General features: G+C 40.7%; 1 protein-coding gene across 2 annotated transcripts in view; it reads left to right on the top strand.

Moving 5' to 3' along the window:
- ARHGEF26 (Rho guanine nucleotide exchange factor 26) overlaps positions 1–24,195 on the top strand; it is a 136,132-nt gene that overhangs the window by 68,342 nt on the left and 43,595 nt on the right. Inside the window, exons 6-8 of one of the 2 annotated variants that reach the window (XM_066259058.1) lie at positions 10,983–11,135; positions 13,757–13,886; positions 18,613–18,687. In XM_066259058.1, coding sequence (XP_066115155.1) covers positions 10,983–11,135; positions 13,757–13,886; positions 18,613–18,687 — 358 coding nt within the window. The remainder of the gene's footprint in view (positions 1–10,982; positions 11,136–13,756; positions 13,887–18,612; positions 18,688–24,195) is intronic. The other variant, XM_066259059.1, reaches the window with a different exon arrangement.

Raw genomic sequence — 24,195 nt, 5'->3', positions numbered from 1 at the left:
GCTTTCTGGCATTCATTGATGTTATCCACATTTCTGGGAGAAATTCAAATATGGATGAATGCACATGAGTAGCACCGAAACAAAGAACCGAGTAGGCAAAAGGTTACCATGGGAACAGGCTCCTTTTTCTCCAATTTATTTTTGTATAGCAGATTCAGATGATACTTTAAATTCTTACTTTCAGTAAGAACTCAGTCTCATGGTATTAACATTTCAAGGACTTTTAAATATTGTGTTCCTATCTTTGTAGGGTCCTGTTTGTGTTCCTTCTGGCATGGACATTATCAGGGAGAGGAAGGACTGAGGGCGCCAGCACCTCAACTGATATGGGGGAGTTTTGGGACACTCAGTTCTGTAGTCTGTCTTTGCTGTTTCCTGCCCAGGACCACAGCCTCACCTCCTTTGGGATCTGCTTAGGTGCCTTAAACTGAAGGTGTCTATGGGGAGGGAGCTAGATTTAAACCTAAGAAGGCTCTGTGCTTTGTGATACTAAGAATAAGAAAACCTTTAGTTTATCTCTTTCACCTTAATCTCTTCTGTCATGTGTCCAGGCAGATCTTTTTTTTTTTTTTTTCTGAAGCTGGAAACGGGGATAGACGGTCAGACAGACTCCCGCATGCGCCTGACCGGGATCCACCCGGCATGCCCACCAGGGGGCGATGCTCTGCCCCTCCGGGGCGTCGCTCTGTTGCGGCCAGAGCCACTCTAGCGCCTGGGGCAGAGGCCAAGGAGCCATCCCCAGCGCCCGGGCCATCTTTGCTCCAATGGAGCCTTGCTGCGGGAGGGGAAGAGAGAGACAGAGAGGAAGGAGAGGGGGAGGGGTGGAGAAGCAGATGGGCGCCTCTCCTGTGTGCCCTGGCTGGGAATCGAACCCGGGACTTCTGCACGCCAGGCCGACGCTCTACCACTGAGCCAACCGGCCAGGGCTCCAGGCAGATCTTGAAGGTGAGATAAAAATCTTTTAACAAAAGCCATCCTAGAGATTAAAACAGGGGTCAGGAACCTTTTTGGCTGAGAGAGCCATAAACGCCACATATTTTAAAACGTAATTCTGTGAGAGCCATACAATGATCTGTGTATGTTATGCATTATCCAATAAAAATTTGGTGTTGTCCCGGAGGACAGCTGTGATTGGCTCCAGCCACCCACACCATGAACATGAGCAGTAGGAAATGAATGGATTGTAATACATGAGAATGTTTTATATTTTTAATGTTACTATTTTTTTTATTAAAGTTTTGTCTGCGAGCCAGATGCAGCCATCAAAAGAGTCACATCTGGCTCGTGAGCCATAGGTTCTCGACCCCTGGATTATAAGGATCAAACAGTAGCTATCAGAATAAGAATGAGGACTACCAGGACATTTTTGTTTAGAATGTTTTTTCTCACATTCCCAAACATTTTTAACTTCAATCCTTATCCCCATATTATCAATCTAGAGATAAAGTTTTAGAAGAAAAGGTAAAACATGGAATGTGAGAAGTCTGTTAAGGAAGAAACCTTGTGAGATCTTTTAATGGATTGGGATCTAGGCTATACTCACTGAGAAAGGACAGTTCTATATTTTTGTCAAATTAACAGATTTTCTATCAGTGTTAGCCTGGGGAAGTATTCATAGATGAGCTTCATCGTGTTCATCGTCAATTTTGATTGATTGATAGTGGCTGCCTGGAGTGTAAATTCTGCATCTGGGCAGAGTGCCACACTCAGTTAGTGATGCCTGCCATAGGTTAGTGGTGGTACTCCAGCCATGTGTTCGCTATCCCTGATCCCATGTATTCAAAGAAATTGATGCTCATCTTGAGTGTCATATTGACAACCAAACACACACACACAAATCTCCCTGACAAACCAGTCCCGAATTTCACTTATCCACAACAGAATATAAATTCATTTTGATAGAGTACAGAATGTTCTGTTAGGAAAGTTTTTCCAGCAGCACATAGTTTGCTGCCACTTATCTGGAATATTTCTTTGTTTAGTGAAGCTATTTTATTATATAACAGCAACTCAGACATGTGAAACCTACCTGGTATGTTTCACGTCTCCAGCCTGAGTGAGTGTGACCCTCTGGTGGGACCCTGCAGCCCCAAGACAGACAGCTCATTCAAGGGAGGAGGGAGTCCAGGAATGATTTCATTTTGCTTTGGGAAGATAGATATTAATGAAGGAAATGTGCCTTGAAAGGATGCCATTCTGAGAAGGGCACAGGACAGCGCTGGTTATAACCAGAGCCCTGAGTGCTGAGCATCTGAGCCGCCCTGGAATCCTGCCTCAGTGGGTGGGGGATGGACTGCTTAAACAGGCTTTCCAATACCTGCAGCTGATACTGAGGAAATTGGGGCTGGAGTATGGTCTCATTTTAGTGACCTTATTTGATGGGATTGTAAAAGTTTGTGCCAAAAATTTGTGTCTTCACTGGTGACCCTTAATTACACCTAGCATGGTCCTGGGAACCCAGTTTGTGGTCAATTAATATACACGGACTTGATTTACCAGTGAGTAAAAGCAAGGTAGAGTCTGACCAATTTGGGGGGGTTATATTCTTGGTAAAACAGCAATAGAACATAATTTCTTGGACAGGTTTCATTTTTATACTTTTCTGTTGAAAACACAAATTTTATTTGTTTACATAAAATACTTGACTGTCTCCTGTGTTCTAGGTACTGTGGACAGGACCTGGGTATATAGTGTTGTACAAAACAGACATGGCACATGTCCTCTAGACCAGTGTTTTTCAACCAGTGTGCCGCGGCACACTAGTGTGCCGTGAGACATGGTCAGGTGTGAGTATAAATACATTTAGAAGCTATATTATTAACTATATGTATAATATATGCTGTGTTAGAGTGTCATTTTGTGTCATTTTGGTAGGTGGTGTGCCCCAGGATTTTGTAAATGTAAAAAATGTGCCGCGGCTCAAAAAAGGTTGAAAATCACTGCTCTAGACCTTACCAAGAGAGACAAGTGCAAATAAAATCATAATATAATTAATTGCGGTCATTGTAGGGACACCTAAGGGTAAGTATAGGGGTTTATAAAGACAAAAAATAGGGGAGGTTAACCCAACCCACTGGTGTCAGAGAAAGCTTCCTGGAGGAGTTGAAATGTAGACCAGAATGTAAAGGATAACTGGAACAGAGAAGAGGGCAGTGGAGAACAGAGCAGGCCGCAATGAATGACTCCAGAGTTTCACAGGGTCCCTGTGATCCCATAATTGCTCACACTGTGTTGACCAGGACCAGAACAGATCACTGGCCACGGCCATTCTCACTGTTTTCCAGGAGCCCGGACTTGGGTAGCTGTTGAGTCTTCTGTCCTGCTGATTTTGCTGCATCATAAGTTCACTGTGGAAAAAGTCTTTACTGTTGATGTTTATAATTTACTTGCTGAGATGATGCCACAGCAGCTCTTCTTGGAAAGTAATATTTCTTTTTCAGCTCAGCTGTTAGTCTTCTTGCTGGCTGCCCAGTTTGAAGGCTAGCCAGTAGTAGCAGACAGGCAGTAGCAGCAGGCACCTGTGAGCAGAGGCCAGAGGTGTTCACAGGCTCTGGACTCAGAAAGGCTCCAACTCTGGGTTCAAACTGAGGCTCAGTAGTTTAGAGTTTTGACTTAAGGTTCACAGCCTTGTTTATTTTTTCTTTTCTTTTTAAAAATTAATTTATTGATTGGTTATAGGGAAAGAGGAAAAGAGAAAGGGAAATCAATTTGTTGCTCCACTTATTTATGCATTCCTTGGTTGATTCTTGTATGTACCCTGACCGGGGATCAAACCCACCACATTGGTGTGTTCGACTATGCTTTAACTGACTGCATTACCTAAGCAGGGCTAGCCTTGGTTTTCTTATCTGTAAAATGGGTAAAATGGCCATCTCATAAAGTAGGCTTGAGGATTAAGTTAAATGAGGCAGTATATCACTGTACTTGGCACAATGAGTACTGGTCATAATTATCATTCGCTCTTTGACATCCACTAAAGCCAACCTGTCATCCTGTGCTAGACACATGGAAGGAGATTTTGTTGGTTGACTAATTAAAGCAGAATTGTTTTCTGTATTAAATCCGTTTTAATTTCCTCTATAGATTGGTGGATTTACCATCCAGTCTTCAATAGCTATCAGAAACGTTCATATCTGTCATGTCAGTTACATGACCAGTTGAATTTTAAAAAGGCTAGTAGTAATGGTGTGGGGGGATGTCTGCTGCATATTTGCAGGTCTCTGCTGCCTTCTCTGTAAGGAGGTGAAGCTGGCAAAATTACATGCACCGAGTGTATCAGAAGTGGCCACCTCACTGCTGTTTTCCCCCGAAAATGCAGTGCCAGATTTAAGACTATGTTTGCTAAAGCAACCACAAAAAGCCTAAAGAATATATAGTCTCTGCAGCTCTAGGAAATACTAGAGGAGAAGTTACAGGCCACGGGCAAGCTCTTCCAGCACTGATTTGTAGTTAATCATCTTGAAGTCCTGCTTCCTGGGAGGCTGCCCTGGTGTTCTTGGTGGACTGACCATTGCCTGCACGCCGAGGAGTTCACCTGGGCCAGCTTCAGTCATTGAAAACACTCACTTGAAGTTTGGTTGTGATTGTGCTGGTGATGGTGAGTCAGCAGTCAAACTGGGCTACCTGGGGTTTCAGGTTAGGAAGCAGTGATTTCAGGAAGGCTTTACTGGTTATTAGAGGGTTCTTGAAATCTAGACTTTAGTGATAAGATTAGAATTCTGGTAGAAAAAAGAGGAAGAGGTTGTGTAGCATGATTGTTTTATAAAACATGGTCATCTTAATAATGCTAAAGAGAAGAAATAATGAATGTATTTCACAGAAAAAAATGTATAGTGCTGAAATATATTTCCATTAAAAAGTTATTCTTCAGATAAGGCAAATAACTCCACAATTCAGTCACATTTCATCCAGGCAACCAGAATACTTTAACTTTTGCTTCAGATTTGATAGGGACCAGCAGCATTCTTGGTTACGGGAATAATACCTCATACTTCAGTAATAATTGCCTGGTCTTTTTGTAGCTCCACTCAGTAAAATATGCAAATTTGCCAAAATAACCAATAGATAATTTAACACAGAAAGCTTTAAATTGTGTCTTAATTATGCTATGTCAAAAATAAAAGACAAGAGGCTTGGTTTATATTAGAATAACCTAAGTAGCATAAACAAATATTTCATTAGCATTTTGTTAATCTTGTACTTTGGCAAACCATTTACTATGATAAATGAATTTCCTTTTCATTTGGAAAAAAGCCAAGTGACTGTTGTTTTTAGTTATACAGTTGAATTCTTTGAGATTGTTATAGTTAGCTAAAGACAAGAAACTAAAAAGATGTTTTAAAAGATATTTTCCCCTAAGAAATTTATTTCTCAGATTTAGATGATAATGGCTTTATGAATGGTTTCTTGTTCTTTCAATTTTCTTTGAACATTTTCTTCAAAGATGCTTGGAATGAAAGTACAGAGATTTTGCTTTTGTATGAAAACCAGCTAAAATTCACTAGTCTTGACTACAGATTACCTAGAATTGCTGTGGCTTGGAGTTCTCACAGATGTGTGTGTTCAGCTGTCTGTTTGACATCCCCAAGACAGAATCAAACTGCTTCCTTCTTGCTTCTCTCCCCTTCTCCTAAATCCCTGTTCATGACTAATCTTGATGCACAGGTAGAAACCTTAACTAGAAATCCCAGCATCTTCCCTGACTTTCCCATATAGTGAGTGTGAAGCCAGTAGGCATGGCCACCATCACAGCCTCCCAGCCCATGCAGGTTCTCATTAGATTTGGACAGATGGTAATGAAACATCAGAGCCAAGAACTGGTGGGCCATCATCTTTAGCCTAGCTTACACCTGAAAGGCAAGAAATACACACAGAGAGAAAACACTTCCCTTTCCATTCAGGGCTCCCATAGCCACTGACTTATCCAAGTTTCCTAGAATCATAGGTTTTAGCTCACTAGCCTTATTACACCTCTGTTTCCCATCTCCTCTCTACACAAACTCTGCACAAACTGGCTTCTCCTTCAGCACTCTGCCATGTTGGCTGCTTCTCCTCTCCTCCATGGGGCCTTTTTCTGCTCTCTTTTCTCTGCTCTCTCTAATGCTAATCTCAGGAACCGAGAGAGAAAGCTCCCGGTCTGCCCCACTTTATAGTATAGAAATCAAGACCTTTAATCCAATATACAAACAAGGAAGTCTCTGATACAAAGTCACTCATCTGAGGCATAATGGGAATCCTCATGAGAATGCACCACCCACATCAAAAAGGGTACGAAAGGCTTAGTCCCGAAACCAAGGCCCAGGCTACAAGGATCCTGCCTGCCCACAGCCCGCCCCCAACACACATTAATATAATCACATCCATCCCAAGCAAGAAGGGCAATTAATATCATCACCTGGGCGATGGGCTTCCATGTGAGCAGCACCATCCTTAACAAAGTAAGCATAATATATTTTATCTGCCCAACAGTGAGTTTCTTCATTGTATAACTTTTCTTCCAAATTGTTACCTTAATGTATGTCCTTTCTTTAATTTCCCCCTGCCAGGCTTTATCGTCACTTGCCCAAATTTGTCATCTCACTGTCCTGCTTATAGTATTTCTCTCCCCACTTATAATCCATCCTTCCACTGTCCCAGTTTTCCCTGACTTGGTGACTTATTTTATTGGCTTCAGCTCTCAAGCAAATTCTCATTGTCCACAGATTAAGCCCAAGCTCTTAGCGTACAGTCAGATCTTTGCCATCAAGCTCTGACCTGCTCTTCAGCCTTTGCTCTCTGCCCCTGTTTCGCCTGTGGTCCACACCTTAGCCCAGTTACCTACCTACATCTTCTTGAGTGAGATTCATGTCTGGGCCCACATTTGTCCAGCCCACAGTGCTGTGCCCCTCTGCTCCCATTAATGACATTCTTGTCACTGAAGCCCTGCCTCTGCCCATCCTCACCTATGTTTACTGTCAGTGACCCTGCTGTAGGGATTTTTCATGGTTTGCCTCTGTTACAGATCTTGTATTATAATTAATTGTCCACGCCTCCCATGAGTCACTCAGGAGGGAAGGCTCATTTCTTATTTAACTTTCATTTAATGAAGTAATTTCCCCTTGGCAGTAACTCAGCAGCTTCTCTATTACTTCTTTTTTTTTTTTTTTTTTTTTTTTTTCCTGAAGCTGGAAACGGGGAGAGACAGTCAGACAGACTCCCGCATGCGCCCGACCGGGATCCACCCGGCACGCCCACCAGGGGCGACGCTCTGCCCACCAAGGGGCGATGTTCATTGATTGCTTTCTCATATATCCCTTGACCATGGGCCTTCAGCAGACCGAGTAACCTCTTGCTTGAGCCAGCAACCTTGGGCTCAAGCTGGTGAGCTTTTGCTCAAACCAGATGAGCCTGCTCTCAAGCTGGCAACCTCGGGGTCTCGAACCTGGGTCTTCCGCATCCCAGTCCGACGCTCTATCCACTGCGCCACCACCCAGTCAGGCTACTATCTTTTCTTGATGTACACTATTAGCACAGAGACAGGATGACAGTTCATCTCTAGATATATACTTAACCCAAAGATTTGAAAACAGATTAGCATACAGATATCATATGCTAATTTTCATGCAGCATTATTTACAATGGCCAAAAAGTGAAAATTACCTAAGTGTCTGTCAAATGAATGGATAAATAAAATATGGTATATGCAGCTAAAGGAATATTATTTAGCCATAAAGTGGAATAAAGGTCTGATACATGCCTTAATATGATTGAACTTAGCCTGACCTGTGGTGATGCAGTGGATAAAGTGATGACCTGGAACCCTGAGGTTGCTGGATTGAAACCCGGCCTTGCCTGGCCAAGGTACCTACGACAAGCACCTACGGAGTTGATGCTTCCCGTTCCTCCCCCCATTTCTTTCTTTCTTCTTCTTTCCCTCCTTTCTCTAAAATCAATAAATAAAATCTTTAAAAAATATGATTGAATTTTAAAAAAATTGCACTAAGTGAAATAAGCCAGACAAAAAGTACAAATGTATGATTCCAGTTATATGAAATGTCTACAATAGGCACATTTATACAGGTAGAAGGTGGGTTAGAGGTTATCAGGCTGGGGAGAGAGGGAAATAAGGAGTTATTGCTTCATGGTTGTTGTCTTTCTGTTTAGAGTGATGAAAATATTTTGGAAATAGATCATGGTGATGGTTGCACAACATCATAACTATAATTAACTCCATTGAACTGCACACCAAAAGATGGTTAAAATATTTTACCACAGTAGAAAATATATAGTTTATGTAATTAAAAAAAGATGCTACCACCAAATACCCTTATGCACCTATGTTTCAACCTGTAGTTATAAGCAAGAACAAAATATAATATATTTATCTTCTATGTTTATCATTCTTATCTTCCTAACATATCATATATTTCTTGAAGTTAGGGACCTGTCCATATAGAAAATATTCTTTAAGAAACATAGCTTTTGTTTTGGAGTTTGGAGTTGGTTGTTTTTGAAATTGCTGCAATTTTTAAGATGGAGTTATTTTACTTGAATATCAATATGAAGCTGTTGACTGGGTTTGGAACGTACTGGTGTGTTTTCTGGCCTGCTATCTAAGAATTGTGCATGTGAACCCTGATACCATTAAAGGGAAAGGCAAGTAGTCCAGCTAGATTTTGCTCTTGCTGTTTTAAGCAAGGGACTTGAATGAGTAGGCCAATTATAATCTGTGGATGGGAATCATACTGATTATTTTTTGTTTTGTTAAAGGAAATAAAAATGTGGTTTCTTTCTCAGAGTATAATGATTTTACTCTTTTAAAAAGTTAAAATGTATTTGTCTTTTATGCTCCTACAGAAACTTTAAAAACAAAATAAGTAGTGATGACAAGCTAATAATACAATTTATACTAAAATGAGTTTAATATACAGGTGACTGTATAAAAGCCAAGCCTCTTGGCCCTGGCCGGTTGGCTCAGTGGTAGAGCGTCGGGCTGGTGTGCAGAAGTCCCGGGTTCGATTCCCAGCCAGGGTACACAGGAGAAGCACCCATCTGCTTCTCCACCTCTCCCCCTCTCCTTCCTCTCTGTCTCTCTCTTCCCCTCCCGCAGCAAGGCTCCATTGGAGCAAAGATGGCCTGGGCGCTGGGGATGGCTCCTTGGCCTCTGCCCCAGGCGCTAGAGTGGCTCTGGTCGCGGCAGAGCGACGCCCCGGAGGGGCAGAGCATCGCCCCCTGGTGGGCAGAGCGTCGCCCCCTGGTGGGCGTGCCGGGTGGATCTCGGTCAGGTGCATGCGGGAATCTGTCTCTCCCTGTTTCCAGCTTCAGAAAAATACAAAAAAAAAAAAAGCCAAGCCTCTTAATATCTTGATTATTTTATTTCTAAGTGCCAGGATTAAAAAAAATAATAACATATAAGTGGGGAAGAATGCGAGCCCATATTTACTATGATCTTGTATAAATCTCTTCTATCAGTCACTGTCAACCGTGAATTCTGTGTGATGGCAGCTAACAACATGGTACGGAAAAGTGATGTGCCTAATGATAAAGAGCTTACTGACAACTAAATTTCCTTTGTTCCAAAAATCTGCCTTAGAAATTACTGTTGACTTCGCCTTTAGCACATTTTTTTAGAAAATTATTTGGCCCTCATGTGATAGTTATTTCTAATAGATTTTCCTACCATTTTGAACTTGGACCGGAAGTGAGCTGTAGGGGCAGTTCTCAAATTTTAACGTTCCTTCAAAGCATCTGGATGGAGATCTTGCTGGGAAGCAGATTCAGATTGGGAGAGACGTGTGTGTGTGTGTGTGTGTGTGTGTGTGTGTGTGTGTGTGAGAGAGAGAGAGAGAGAGAGAGAGAGAGAGAGATCTCATTGCTAATATGCTCTTAGGTGATGCCAGTGCTTCTGGTCTGTGGACCACATTCTGAGCAGCAGTAGTTTGGGTGGAAACCTATTTCAATTACATGATTTTGATGTTCTGTAAACTGGTTGCAATCTTTGGTTGCTAGATATTTGATGCATATTTTTATGAAAATTATTTATTATTTCTGAAATTAATTTTAACTGGACTGGATGAAATATATGCACATATAGATAAATACATACACTGTCAACCCTGAATTGCAAGCTAAATAATTTATGGAATGTCACACATATTATTCAATTTAAAATTATATGGTTACTTTTATTTTGAGATGAAGAATACTTAGAATTAGGTTATTTCAGACTTTTTAAAGCACTTATTTAGGTGTCTTGCTCATATGCTTTTTTTTTTTTTTTTTTTTTTTGTACTTTTCTGAAGCTGGAAACGGGGAGAGACAGTCAGACAGACTCCCGCATGCGCCCAACCGGGATCCACCCGGCACGCCCACCAGGGGCAACGCTCTGCCCACCAGGGGGCGATGCTCTGCCCCTCCGGGCCATCGCTCTGCCGCGACCAGAGCCACTCTAGCGCCTGGGGGCAGAGGCCAAGGAGCCATCCCCAGCGCCCAGGCCATCTCTGCTCCAATGGAGCCTTGGCTGCGGGAGGGGAAGAGAGAGACAGAGAGGAAAGAGGGGAAGGGGGTGGAGAAGCAAATGGGCGCTTCTCCTATGTGCCCTGGCCGGAAATTGAACCCGGTCCCCCGCATGCCAGGCCGACGCTCTACCGCTGAGCCAACCGGCCAGGGCCTCATATGCTTTTTAATATAATAAAATGGGTAAGCATCAACCTTACTACTCCTCCCCATCTCTATGGAATTCTTGAAAAATAGTGAAATCTGTATATTCTAAAATATGCTTGAAAGCACAGAAATGAATTGGATTATCAATGTTTTAAACCTACTACTTGAAGTTATAAGGCTTTTAAATTTAGACAGTTTTTATAGTTCTTTGGCTTGTATCTTTTTGAATTGGTACTGGTCCTGTTGATGTTTTCAAACCCTGTATAAAAATCATTACATGAGGCCAATCTGTTAGTAAAGCATGTAGAAGAAAGCATAAATACTTTTCTTTGTTGTTTCAGATTCTTTACAGAGTTGGAAGCAAGACATCAGAATAATATCTTCATAGATGACATCAGCGACATTGTGGAAAAACATACAGCATCCACGTTTGACCCGTATGTGAAATACTGTACAAACGAAGTCTACCAACAGCGAACACTGCAAAAATTGATGTAAGCTATGTTGACTATTACAGTTTTAATTGTCTAACCTTGTTTTAATTAAATCACATTGATTGAAGTCAATTGATTTCTTAAATTATATTTAGAAGTGCCTTTTGATGAGCTATTTACCAGGAAGAAATGTTGACAAGTATTGCTTTCAGGGTAAGCATGTTTTGGTAGAAAAATCTAGTCTGTGGAGAATGTTCTCTCTAAAGTAATGATGAATTCTAGCATGTTGTTGTTTTCCTTGTTTTGTTTTTGTTTTTAAAGGTATCATCATTTCAAAGCCCCCAGTTTTCTAAGCCTTTAACTAGCCATTAAAGTATTTTGCCTGAGTCCAAGAGAGAGCTTTTGAGTAGGTTGTTAGTGCCTAAAATCCAGAGTTTTCTCTGTGACTCTACAATTCCATGTAAACAGCTCTATTAGTTGTTTATAGGAATTGCTGGTTTTCCCCTGGGGTAGTCTGAGAAGGGAAAGTCTTAAGGAAGCCAATGGAAAAAATAAGTTCTTAAAGACTTTAATTATGAACCAAAAAACAATTAAGCTTTAAATTTCCCTCCACACCTTTTCTCTTTGTCCTTTTTTGGTTACTATGAGTTCTGGTGTGATATATATTGATATTTCATCTCTATCCTTAAGAGTCAGTTGTTGTTTAGTAATGTCTAGAGTGTCTTATTTTCAGGGGCCTTGTTTAGCTCAGGTAGCTATTGGCTTTACAGTGCACTTGTGCATGCCCACTAGATGCTGGTAGTTATGACAACCAAAATGCCTGCAGACACTGATGAATGCCCCTTGGGGGGAAGTCCCGCCCCACAGTTTTCCTAACCCCTCCTAGTAACTGCTGCGGTGAAGGTTGCTTTATAACTTTTGAAAATGCAAGTTACCTGTTCTCAAACAAAGCCTTAAATCAGAGCTATATTTCATTTTTATTTTTTTTTGGTAGAGTTAAAAAGAATGTGAATGGAAACTGCTGTACATTATGTAACTCTTAAAAATTAAAAGTTTTATTGAAATTAGCTTTATGTTACCATCATTTGAGCTTTCACGTGGAAACTAGTAGTTGTGTTTACAGGAGCTTTGTAGCAACTGATGTGAATTTACAGTTAGGACAGTGACATGCAACTTTACTTGCACTTTGGAAACTCCTGGGAATCTGAAAACAAGCAAAAGACAAAGCCTAGGCTTCATCCCAGACTGTGTAATCAGACTCTTCAGAGGTGGGAGACTAAGTAAGAGCTACGTGACTTAAGAGATGCCGGTGGCTTAGCCCTGCTGGGTAGCGCAGTTAGTTAGATGGCATCTCCAACTGCCAAGGTTGCAAGTTCCAGGTCAGGCACAGACAAGAATCAACCATGGAATGTATAAATCAGTGGAACAGCAAATTGATGTTTCTCTCTCTCTCCTTCTCTCTCTCCCTCTCTTCCTCCCTCTTCCTGCCTCTTCCTAAAAATTAATAAATAAGAATTAAAAAACACACACATATTTTAAAAAAATAAATAAAGATGCAACTGTTTTAGAGTTTGATTTTTTTTTTCTTTTAACTTCCTAAAAATTGTTTCAACTGGCAGGAGGGGAAACTTAAAACTCCTTATTTTGAGAAAATGAAATTAATATACTGATGTGAAATTTCTTTTAATTTGCTATTCTGAGTATTTTCTAATTTATTTTTAGCAGACATGAACCAAATCATCAAATTTTCAAAATACATTTTTTTAAAGGTCTCAGTCGCCACCGCCCTGCTTCTTGGCCTGCCTTTGCCTCCAACATGAGATTACAGAAGGCAGGACCATCCTTTCCCTACCTCCTTTTTGCAAGTCACAGTGGAGCTTGCCACAGCTCCTCCTGGGGTGCAGTGAGGGAATGGGGAGAGAAAGAGGTAGAGGCACCCACTGAAAGTCAGGAGATCTTGGTTTGACTTCTGTCTTTACCAAATGCGAGGTCTGACCAAGTTGGGACCTTTGTGAGGCTCCATTCTTACTGTAATCCCCTCTTGACCTCTCTGAAAAGTTATGTTGGTGGTTCCACATAGGATCGCACGTGTCAGTGCATCTTGCTAAATTTCATTAAAATGTTGTGGCAATATTATTACTGTATTTTACGTCACTGGGAGAGAAGAAATACTCTGACAGTAGTCAGACGTTTTTCTGTCATAAATGCTTTGAAATATTCCAAAAGCCTCCTAGTTAGTGAATCCAGTCTGACATATTTTTTTTAGATTGTTGTCTAGGGCTAGAGAAGTGGCAAAAACAAATAATTTGTCATCTTTTTAATAAAATGTTTACAAATGATCAGACATGAGGTCCAGTCTGTAAACTAATTTGTAATTGATACATTCACCATTACGATGCCATTGTCTCATTTATTTACTTTCCACTTCTATAAATTTCTGGCGCATACATTTCATCTTATTGTTCATACTGTTACCTTAAATTCATATCTTATATTCAGTCTTGACTATAAAAGCTAGACAAGCCATCTATGTAATTATGTATTCATGTTGTTCTATATATTTAAATATCATTGATAACATCTGAATTTATCACAGTATTTCATGCTACTATACATTTATATTTGCTTCTTAACTTCAGGAGGCAACATATTGAAGTCTCTTCTCTCTATGTTTTCCTCAGAGCCACCAATCCATCTTTTAAGGAAGTATTGTCGAGAATCGAGTCCCACGAAGACTGTAGGAACTTACCCATGATCTCTTTCCTCATTCTCCCCATGCAGAGGGTGACTCGCCTTCCCCTGCTGATGGACGTAAGACATGATTGGGTGGCTCTTTCCTCTGGCATCAGCTGTAGTGCCATAATCTGATTAAGAAAATTACTGTTCTTTCCCATTAATATGTGACCCCCTCTACAAAGTCTCCCAATTAAGTGGGAAGGTGCTATTCGGTTGGAAAGTCTTGCTTTTGTCTAATACCTTTGGAAATAAACTTCAATTGAGGTTTGTATGTCACTAAAGAATTTAGAGTACATTACTAACTCAACATGCTTCCCATGAAATGGGAAGAATATTGATTTCTTGAAGTCAGTACTTCTGGATTCTCATTCCGGCCGAGCCACTAGGCCTGTGACCTTGGGCAACTCATTTAATCTCTCTAGGCCTCAGTTTCCACAGGCCCATCATTAAGCTCCTCCCTCTCCTGCAGTGTTCCAAGATACTGTAGAAAAAAGACTTCAACCTCACAAGGCATAAATTTGCCTATATCTTGCCTCTATCTTGCATTGCACAAAGTGGGTGAGGAAAGTCCAGCTTCCTTCTCATTTTAGGGAACATTGATGAAGAAAATGGGTATTGATTTTGAAGAGTTGGAAGACAGAGCTAGGAGGAGTGAGTAGATGCTGCAGGGTATACAGTGCCCCTGGGAGGAGAGGAGGCAGTGGTCCCAGGACCTGGGCGCTGGAAGAGCTGGACCTGCAGTGGTGTCTATGAAACAAGAATAGGGCTGCCCAACACAGCTGCCATCTAGCTACATGATCAAATACCGTTTTTTTGATCAAAGTGAAATATTTTGTCCTAGTTCTACTTTAAAATTGGATCATAATGTTAGCATAAGGTCGTTTTTAGCATTCTTGATTTGTACAAATTCAAACACGGAATAAAAATAAAGCAAAAATTATGATTTAGGAAGGTTACCAAATAAATTGTGTCTTCTATAACCCATTATAAATTCTAAGCTATATTCACCTATCCTGTGCAATGGATAGAGCATCGGCCTGGAGTGTTGTGATCCCTGGTTTGAAGCCCTGGGCTTGCCAGGTCAAGGCACATACCAGAACAACTACTATGAGTTGATACTTCCCGCTCCTCCACAGCTTCTTTTTCTCTCTCTCTCCTCTCTAAAATCAACAGATAAAATCTTTAAAAAAATTCTAAGCTATATTCTAAATGAGGATTGAGATTTCACAATGAGTCAAAGTGTGTGATCACAGTCACTTCTTGGTTCTGCTGCATGGTTTTGGAGAGCTTGTGCTGATTGTCTCAGAATTTACAGCACCCTGCTGTCTCTGAGTTCACTACAAGCTGCTTACTATCTTCACAGTCTTCCCCATCCATGACCTGTAATTTAGAACTTCCTGTAAACATTGAAAAGCCTGCAGAATTTTGAAAGTTTAGCTCTCTAATTTTTTTTGTGTGTGATCAGTATTTATTATTGTAAGGATACAATGCAGCCTGGTTATCAAAACCAAATTTTGACTTTGAAAGGTTTTTTTTGTTTTGTATTTTTCTGAAATTGGAAACGGGGAGGCAGTCAGACAGACTCCCACATGCGCCTGACCGGGATCCACCCGGCACGCCCACCAGGGGCGACGCTTTGCCCATCTGGGGCGTTGCTCTGTTGTGACCAGAGCCATTCTAGCACCTGAGGCAGAGGCCACAGAGCCATCCTCAGCGCCCTGGCCAACTTTGCTCCAATGGAGCCTTGGCTGCGGGAGGGGAAGAGAGAGACAGAGAGGAAGGAGAAGGGGAAGGGTGGAGAAGCAGATGGGCGCTTCTCCTGTGTGCTCTGGCTAGGAATCGAACCTGGGACTCCTGCACACCAGGCCGACGCTCTACCACTGAGCCAACCGGCCAAGGCTGAAAGATTTTTTGTTTTTTTAAGGTTCCATCCCCACCTATGCCCAACTTTCCCACTCTGCATCTTGTTCACATTGTCCTTGGCTTCCACTTACTTCTCCACGTTCCATTTCCACACGGTCAAAACAAGCACATCTATTGTCCATTAGCCCCAGTGCGCCTTCTCTCCTGAAGCCCTCCTTGATACCACTAACCGGGATGAGCTTCCTTCCTACCTGAACACCCATAGCGCTCAGAAGAAGGGGCTCTGATATATAAACTAGATGAGGTCAAGTTTTGGCTCTGGAGTGAGAGATCTGGGTACAAATTCTCACTCTGCCTCTTTACTGTGTGATCCTAGGCAAATTGTTCAACTTCTTCTGAAACTAAGAATGACAGGTACTTGCAGGGTCAGCATGAAAATGAATTAAATAGTAAATATTATGCCTGACAATACACAGTGTTTCTTGACTAAGTTAGTAATACAACACACAGGCGTGTGCTCGGTGATATTATTGCGAGTTTTCAAAGATACCTTCAAGGAGCAGCTACTGTGCTTTTTCTGGTTATGATTTATCAGAAGTAAGGGAGTCATTTACTGGTGATTGGATCCTTGATCAGGGCACATACAGAAACAGGTTGATATTGCTCTCTCTCTCTCTCTCTCTCAAATCAATAAATAAAAAATCATTAAAAAAAGGATTTATATTACATGACTTATAAAACTTTTGTAAAAAATATAAAACTTTGAGTTATATAGAGAATAATTTAAACTTTACTATTTTAAATAAGAAATGAGTGCTTTCTAAATGTACAGTGTCTTATAAAGGTCTGACTTTTCAGGGTTCTTTTCTGTCTTCTTATGAAAAGACATTTCAGCCACGTTTCCTTAGACTCTGTGTGTGTTGCGATCTCCCAGCCTTTTATATTCTCTCTGTTAATTGCTTGAATAGATTGGGAGTCATAAAACCTAACATACTATGTTGGAGGTTTATGCCAATATCGTCCAGTGGGCTCTAAACTTTTTTGGTTAGAGATCATTCTGAGATTCTAAGTAAAGCTATAATCGTTCTTCCTAGAAAATTTATGATGCACAAAATTTACATGATATTGAAGTGTGCAGAGACACTATGAACTTAGTTAAGAAGTCTGCTCTCAGGGCCATAAACCATTATTTCTCAAACTGCTTTCATATCCATTAGTGAGTCAAATAATTGATTTTTGAAAAATGGGCACTGTTCTTAAACAATTAGAACATACAGTACATGATATGTACACAGTTCATAATGTGGTTAAATATTATTTCCTTAAAAAAGAACAGGCCTGACCTGTGGTGGCACAGTGGATAAAGTGTCAACCTGGATGCTGAGGTCGCTGGTTTAAAACCCTGGGCTTGCCTGGTCAAGGCACATATGGGAGTTGATGCTTCCTGCTCCTCCCTGTTCTCTCTCTATCTCTTCCTCTCTCTCTCTCTCCCCTCTCTTCTAATAAAAATGAATAAATAAAAAAAAATCTAAAAAAACCAAACACATTCCATTTTTGTTTGCATGTGTACTGGCTGCAGTGTTAAATGTATTTCTGATGGGGTCATAACTAAGAAATATACAATATATATTGAGAACTATTAATATAAATGCACCGATGGTACCTCTGTGTTCCTTCTGTCGTTTCATGTATCACAGTCCTTACGCCTGACCTCAGACTGCAGGCCTGGTCTTCTCTGCCTTCCCCGCAGCAGTGTGTTGCTAGGTCCCAGCTGTCTTCCCCGTTCGCCTGAGACCTGTGCCTAATCTGTCCTCGTGTGAGGCTGGCCACCGAGGCAGACTCTAAATGTACTTGAAACATACTCTCTTTAATTTTACTTCATTTGGAGAATTAAACTTGTTTTGAGGTTCTTTTAAGCTTAATGGGAGTGAACATTTTTAACAATTAAAACGGTTTTGTTAGTTTTGAATAGGTATAGTTTCAGAATCATTGTTTACCTTGAATTGACCTTCTTTAAGCCTTATTTTACCATCACAAATATTGCTGTATAAATATATCAGGAGAAAATTTTGCAGCCTTTTTTTCTTGATTTTTTTTATTCAGTTGTGTCATCTGCAAAATTAGTTAACCTCTAATGATGATGATGGTGACAATTAAAGCACTTTTATTATTTATTGAGGGCCTGCTGTATGCCAGAGACTCATGAAGAACTTCACATGTGTCATCATTTAATCCCTGCAGCCATCTGGGAACATAGTTGGCATCATCCTGAATTTACAGATGAGGAAACTGAGGCTTATACAGAGAGAGGTCATGGCTTGCCCAAAGTCAGATAGCCAGTAGTAGACAGAACTCTGATTTGAAATCAGGTTCATCCACCTCTGAAGTTTCTCCTCTTTCTTAGTCATTTCCTGGATTTACTTGGATTCTGTGTGTTTAAAGATTATGTTCTAGTTTTGTAATTGGATTTTGATGTAATCAGCATGCCCATCTGTAATATTGTTAAATCAGGGGTTGGGAACCTTTTTGGCTGAGAGAGCCATGAACGCCACATATTTTAAAATGTAATTCCATGAGAGCCATGCAATGACCCGTGTAAGTTACGCATTATCCAATAAAAATTTGCTGTTGTCCCGGAGGACAGCTGTGATTGACTCCAGCCACCCACAACTATGAACATGAGTAGTAGGAAATGAATGGATTGTAATACATGAGAATGTTTTATATTTTTAACGTTTGTTTTTTTTTTAAGATTTGTCTGCGAGCCAGATGCAGCCATCAAAAGAGCCACGTCTGGCTCGCGAGCCATAGTTTCTGACCCCTGGTTTAAATCATTGTTAAATTTGCTATGACACTAGAGGGTATGTCTGGGCATTGGTTTTGTTGTACATAATAAAATAAATTAGTTTATTTTTTTTCTTCTTTTACTTCATTGCAGACTATCTGTCAAAAAACACCTAAAGACTCTTCGAAATATGAAGCCTGTAAAAGGGCCTTAAAGGAAGTGAGCAAGGTAATTGTTGAGTAACTGATCAGACAGTGAGTAACTGTTGAGTAACTGATCATTCAAGTAGCTCAGAAGAGAATGGGTTTGATGCTGAAAATTGGTTGGTTCTCATAGCCACTTGCACGGCATTCTTTAGATAGCTGAAAGACAAAATGTTTGCTTTACTCAAATGAAATATGTATTTTTTACAGTGCCAGTCTTGCTTTAAGAGCCTATAGATGTCTCATTTTGTTATTGTATCTGAATAATTGTTTATTCATTCTATCATTAAATAAATATACTGTGTATCAACTACTGTACCAGGCATAATGCCAGCCCTTGACAGTAAGGTGATGAATAAGACAGTTGTGGTTATTGCCCTTGTGAAATGTTTTATGTAAAAGGGAAGACAGACATTCAATAGGAATTATAGTAAAGGATGGTGAGTGGCAAGATAGTAATGTTTGAGCTGAACCTAAAGTAAGAGTAGCTATAAGCCAGGGAGAGATTATCTTGGGTATGTATAGAAACCCCAAAGGCAAGAAAGTGGAGAATTTGAGGAATTGGAATGTTCTTTATGTGACTATAGAGTCTGGTCTCAAAGAGAGTACTGGTGAGCCATGTTCAAATTGTGGACTTTATGCTAAGATGATGCAGAAGCTATAAATAAATGTCTTGTGAAGGTGACAGTGGGGGGGCAATTATGAGGCTTTTTATAATTGATTAGGCTAGACATGACAGTGGTGTATACTGAGGTGATAGATGGAGAGAAACAGACCTGTCATTTTGGGAAGGTAGGCATGGGAACTGAATGGATGAACATACTGAGGTCAGAAGTGAAGGAATATATAGTCTGGCTTGGGTAGCTAGATAGATGCTCTTACTTATCTCTCCAGCAGAAACATGAGAGTAGCTGATGAGTTCCGTTTGGATATGGTGTCATTGGGATTCCTATGGGATATCCAGGATGGGTGAATTAAGTAGGTCAGGGGCTCAGTAAGACTAGAATTGGAGGCATGAATTTGGGAATCATCAACACATGGGTGATTTTTGAAGCTGGGAGAGTGGCTGAGATTTACCCTGAAAGAGTGTGTAAAATAAGAAAAGTAGTGAGTTTGAGCCAGAACCATGAACAGCACCAACATTCATGTTGTTCAGAGAAAAGGAACCAGAAGAGGAGACTTAAACATCTAAACAGAACCTACCAAAGAAGGAAGACAACCATAATAGCCTGGCAAGATAGCAAATGAGCTGGTCGAAGGAAGGCCAGCCTTGCTGAGTGCTCTGAAGCTGAAGTGAAATAATGAGTGAAGCTTCATTGGTTCACTGGCTTTCTCAGCAGCAGCTCGTATGCCTGCAGTGAGGGCTTAGGGAGCCAGATGAGAGTGTGCTGAGGAATGAGCGGGCGAGCTAAACGTGCAGCCAGCCAGCAAGGAGAGCTCTCTGTTTCAACAATGGGGCTGTGAGTAGAAAGAGAGAGAGAACTATAGCTGAAAGGGAAGTAAACGAGAGTCTTTTTAGTTTAAGGATTTGAAAACTGTGGGTATGTTTAAATGCTGATAGGAATAGCTAGCTAAGAGAAAGCAGTAGAAGGAAAGGAAAGTCCGTGAAGATACCATACGGGTGAGGCCAGGGGTCAGAGGTAATGATGGCTTCCAAAACATAACAAAGCTCCATACCACCTTTGAGTTTGGTATATCCTTGTACAACTTTGCTGTAGAGTACTTTTTAATCAACTTTAAATTGACTCAGTTATACTTATCCTCATTCTTGCCAGTCATATATGAGCTAGTTATTTATTTTTCTGACATATTTCTTTGTATTAAGACCAAGCGTCTCTGTGTCTTAATTCACTTGGGCTGCTAGAACAGAACACCACAGGCTGGGTGGCTTATAAACAGGAAGCTGTTTCTGTTTTGGAGGTTGGGAAGTCCAGCATTGAGGCACCAGCATGGTCAGCTTAGCACCTTCTTCCGGATTGCAGACTTCTCATTGTGTGAGGAACATTCAGTTGCAGAATACTACTAGTGTGATGAATTCTGGATCATAAGGGTGTTTATATACACATATAGAAATAGTTCCAGAATTATACATATCAGACTTTTAAGCATGGTGACCTATATGATAAAGGGAGAGAGGAGTGGAGGAGTGTGGAAGGGAGGAAATAGTAGGTTTATTTTTTTCACTCCGAATACTGCTCTATAAGAATGTATTTAAAGTTTACAAAGGTATGTTTTTAAAATAAAGTAAGTTATGTTATAGGAAGTTTTGAAAATTCAAGTAAGAGACACAAAATAAAATGTATCAGTAATTTAATCAAAGATAATGACTATTACCACTATAGTACATACATAGCCTTCCAGTTGGGTTTCTATTCAGCATTAGTTTATGGATGTAAATGAACACTTAAAGTGGATTGGTATGGAATCCATTCCATTTACTAAGTAATGTGGCATGCACATTGTTTTACGTAAATGATCGTGCTCATCTGAATATTTCGAAAGATAAATTTCTAGAAGTGAGTTTATTGGGACAAAAATGTAGGTATGCTTTAAAGCTTCCCAGGTGCCTTCAAGAAAGGTTGTTCCATGTCCACGATCACCAGAAGAACTGTTTGTAAGTGTCTATCTTATTGTATACTTCCTGGCACCAAATATTCTTTTACTCTCTGTGAACTTGATAGATTGAAAATTTTATTTTGTTTTTATTTATATTTTTTATAGGAGAGTTTGACTTTTTTTTAAAAATAAACTTGGCCTAAAACAAAAAGATCAGTGAGTAAATTTAATAAAGCTTTGACAGATGCTGAGAGAAGGCACAGCTTTGATACACAGAGGCTGATTTTAATAAAAACACCAGATTGCACCGATCCAACTTAGTGTTTGTCCCTTCAGAATAGCCATTCAGCTGTCCACAGATACCAGTGTTTAAGACATTTGGGGAACTCTTGTTTTTAACATGCTCTCTGGTGCATATTCTCCTGCAATGGTGGCATAACTCCATCTTTTGCTAATGGAGTTGACATTTGGACATTTGCGAAATAAGATGATAACTCAAACTTAAAAATTCCACTTTTCCTTTTCATTTTAAAATGAAATAACTATAAAGGAGTTCCTTATTTTTAAAAATTCTTTTTAAATTTATTGATTTTTTGAGAGAGGGGAGGGAGTGAAGGAGGGAAACATTAATCTGTTGTTCCACTTATTTATGCATTCATTGGTTGATTTTTATATGTGCCCTGATTGGGGATTGAACCTACAACCTTAGCATAGTGGGACGACACTCTAACCAACTAACTGAGCTACTTGGCCAGGCTGTCCTTTTTTGTAAAAATGACTTAAATTGTCTCTGAAGGCAGTTTGTTTATACAAAAACATTTACTGAGTGTTCATTGTGTCTCATGTGCTGGGCTGGGCCTGGCACTGGACTTATAAATATGAAAATCGTACAGTCTTTGCTCTCCTGTCCTTTTGGATAATTGATACCTGAGATGATTCCTGAAAAACAAACAGAGGGACATGCATCAAGACAAGAGGGGCCCGTGGCACAGTGGGGTGAAGGGATTCAGGCTAGGGAAGCACACGTGAAAGTTCGCAGACAGGTTGGAGCATGGAGTTTTAGACAGAAATTTGGTAGCAAGATCAGAGCAGGGAGAGGTTAAGGGTCATCAGAACGTCGGCGCCAGATCATGGTTGTGCTGTGGGGAGCCTTTTAAAGGTTTCAGCTTAGGAATTTCATAATTAGATTGGAATTTAGGAATATTGTCTAAACATTTTAGGTAGAGAAGAAAAAGTTCGGGGGCCAGTAATGCCGGTGAGAAGAAGTTTGAGACTGAGTTCAGGGAAAAGGGCGATGGAGGGACATGAACAGCAGGACAGAAACAAAAAAGAGACGTGAGGACTGTTTGGAGGTGGGGGACAAAGGAGAGGGAGGTGTCTGTGAGGACCACATTTTCTGGCTTGGAGAAGTGGGTGATGCTGGGGTCTCCATCACTGAGGTAGGGAGCATGGGGCAGTTGGGGGTGATGGAGGTGATGCTCAGGTGTGGGCATTCTCATTCTGAGTTTGAGATGGCTATGAGACATCTGAGAAGAGAGGTCATCTAAGTAGTTGAATGGAGACCCTAGGTGACAAACCAAGGTGGGGACATAGGTTTGAAAACCGTGATCATATTCCTCTAGAGAAATCTTAAAAGTGTCCTAAAAGTGAGTAGTGGCTGCCTAACCAGATTGCACTCTTGCTGTGTCTCGGTCCTTGGAGGATGTTGCAATTTGAAGTTGGCCCTCACCCAGCCAGGGCATTTTTGGCTCCTAGCTTTGATCAGGTTTAGCTGTCAGTCTCTGCATCAGTGAATTTTCCAGACCAATCAGACCTAAAGCTAAGCTGTAACTGAAGAGAGATGGAGCCTCCAAGTCTAGGTAGACCTCTGTTAAGCATTTGGAGATCATTTAAGTTAAGTCCATCATCAGTGACACTTTGGAAAGCCCATGCGATTATAGCGAAAGTTGCATCATGTCACTCTCCTGCCAAAAGCTTGCTGCTGGCTTTTCTTTGCACTCTTTGCAATCCAGACACCTTAACAGCTACGTGCTTTGACCTTGACCCATCTCTGTAGCTTCAACTTGTGCGACTTCCCTGTGTCAGGCGGATCTTTTACTTTCTCCTGTGCACCAGTGCTTCCCCGTTGTTGGCCCTTTGCTCGAGCTGTTCCCTCGGGAGAGGCCTCCTTTTCGACCTTCCTCCTCCCCACTCCCCTGTTTTTATTTTTTTACTTGAAGATCTCAATCTGTAATGATGGCATCTCTCCTCTGCCTTTGAATGAAAATAGAGATTGTGTATCTCTTATCTATTATAACCCCAGCACCTGACAACAAAGCAGGAACAACGCAAACTTTTTTTTCAGTGCATGTTATATTTATTAGAGGTAACATTGGTAATTGAAAAAAATCAAGTCACAGGCAAACAGAATAATTCACTTACAAAAATAAACATTTCTGTACACATATGTTTATATATTCACATAAGCCTAGAAAAAAAAGAGCAAGTGTATAACCCAACCTTTTTCCAGTTACTCTGTGGAGCGGGACCAGGTCAGAACCTTTTAGGACCCATTTTATTTCCTTATGTATTACCATTTTTATTTTTAAACAGCGGGCATGTATTATTTAATAGTCATGTTAAAAAGAAATCCAACTGAAACTTCCAGCTTTTATTTTTAATAATCACATTGTGTTTATGGCTGGTAGTTCTTGTGATGGACATTTTGTACAGATTTTTTTTTTTTTTGTAATTTTCTGAAGTGAGAAGCGGGGAGACAGAGAGACAGACTCCCGCATGTGCCCAACTGGGATCCACTGGTATGCCCACTAAGGGGTGATGCTCTGCCCGTCTAGACTGTTACTCCGTTGCAACTGGAGCCATTCTAGTGCCTGAGGCAGAGGCCATGGAGCCGTCCTCAGTGCCCGGGCCAACTTGGCTCCAATGGAGCCTTGGCTGCAGGAGGGGGAGAGAGAGATAGAGAGGAAGGAGAGGGGAA

This window comes from Saccopteryx bilineata, chromosome 2 (genome assembly GCF_036850765.1).
Source record: "Saccopteryx bilineata isolate mSacBil1 chromosome 2, mSacBil1_pri_phased_curated, whole genome shotgun sequence".
Lineage (NCBI taxonomy): Eukaryota > Metazoa > Chordata > Mammalia > Chiroptera > Emballonuridae > Saccopteryx > Saccopteryx bilineata.
The sequence above is the reverse complement of the archived record's forward strand: the minus strand, read 5'-3'. Positions and strand labels throughout refer to the sequence as shown.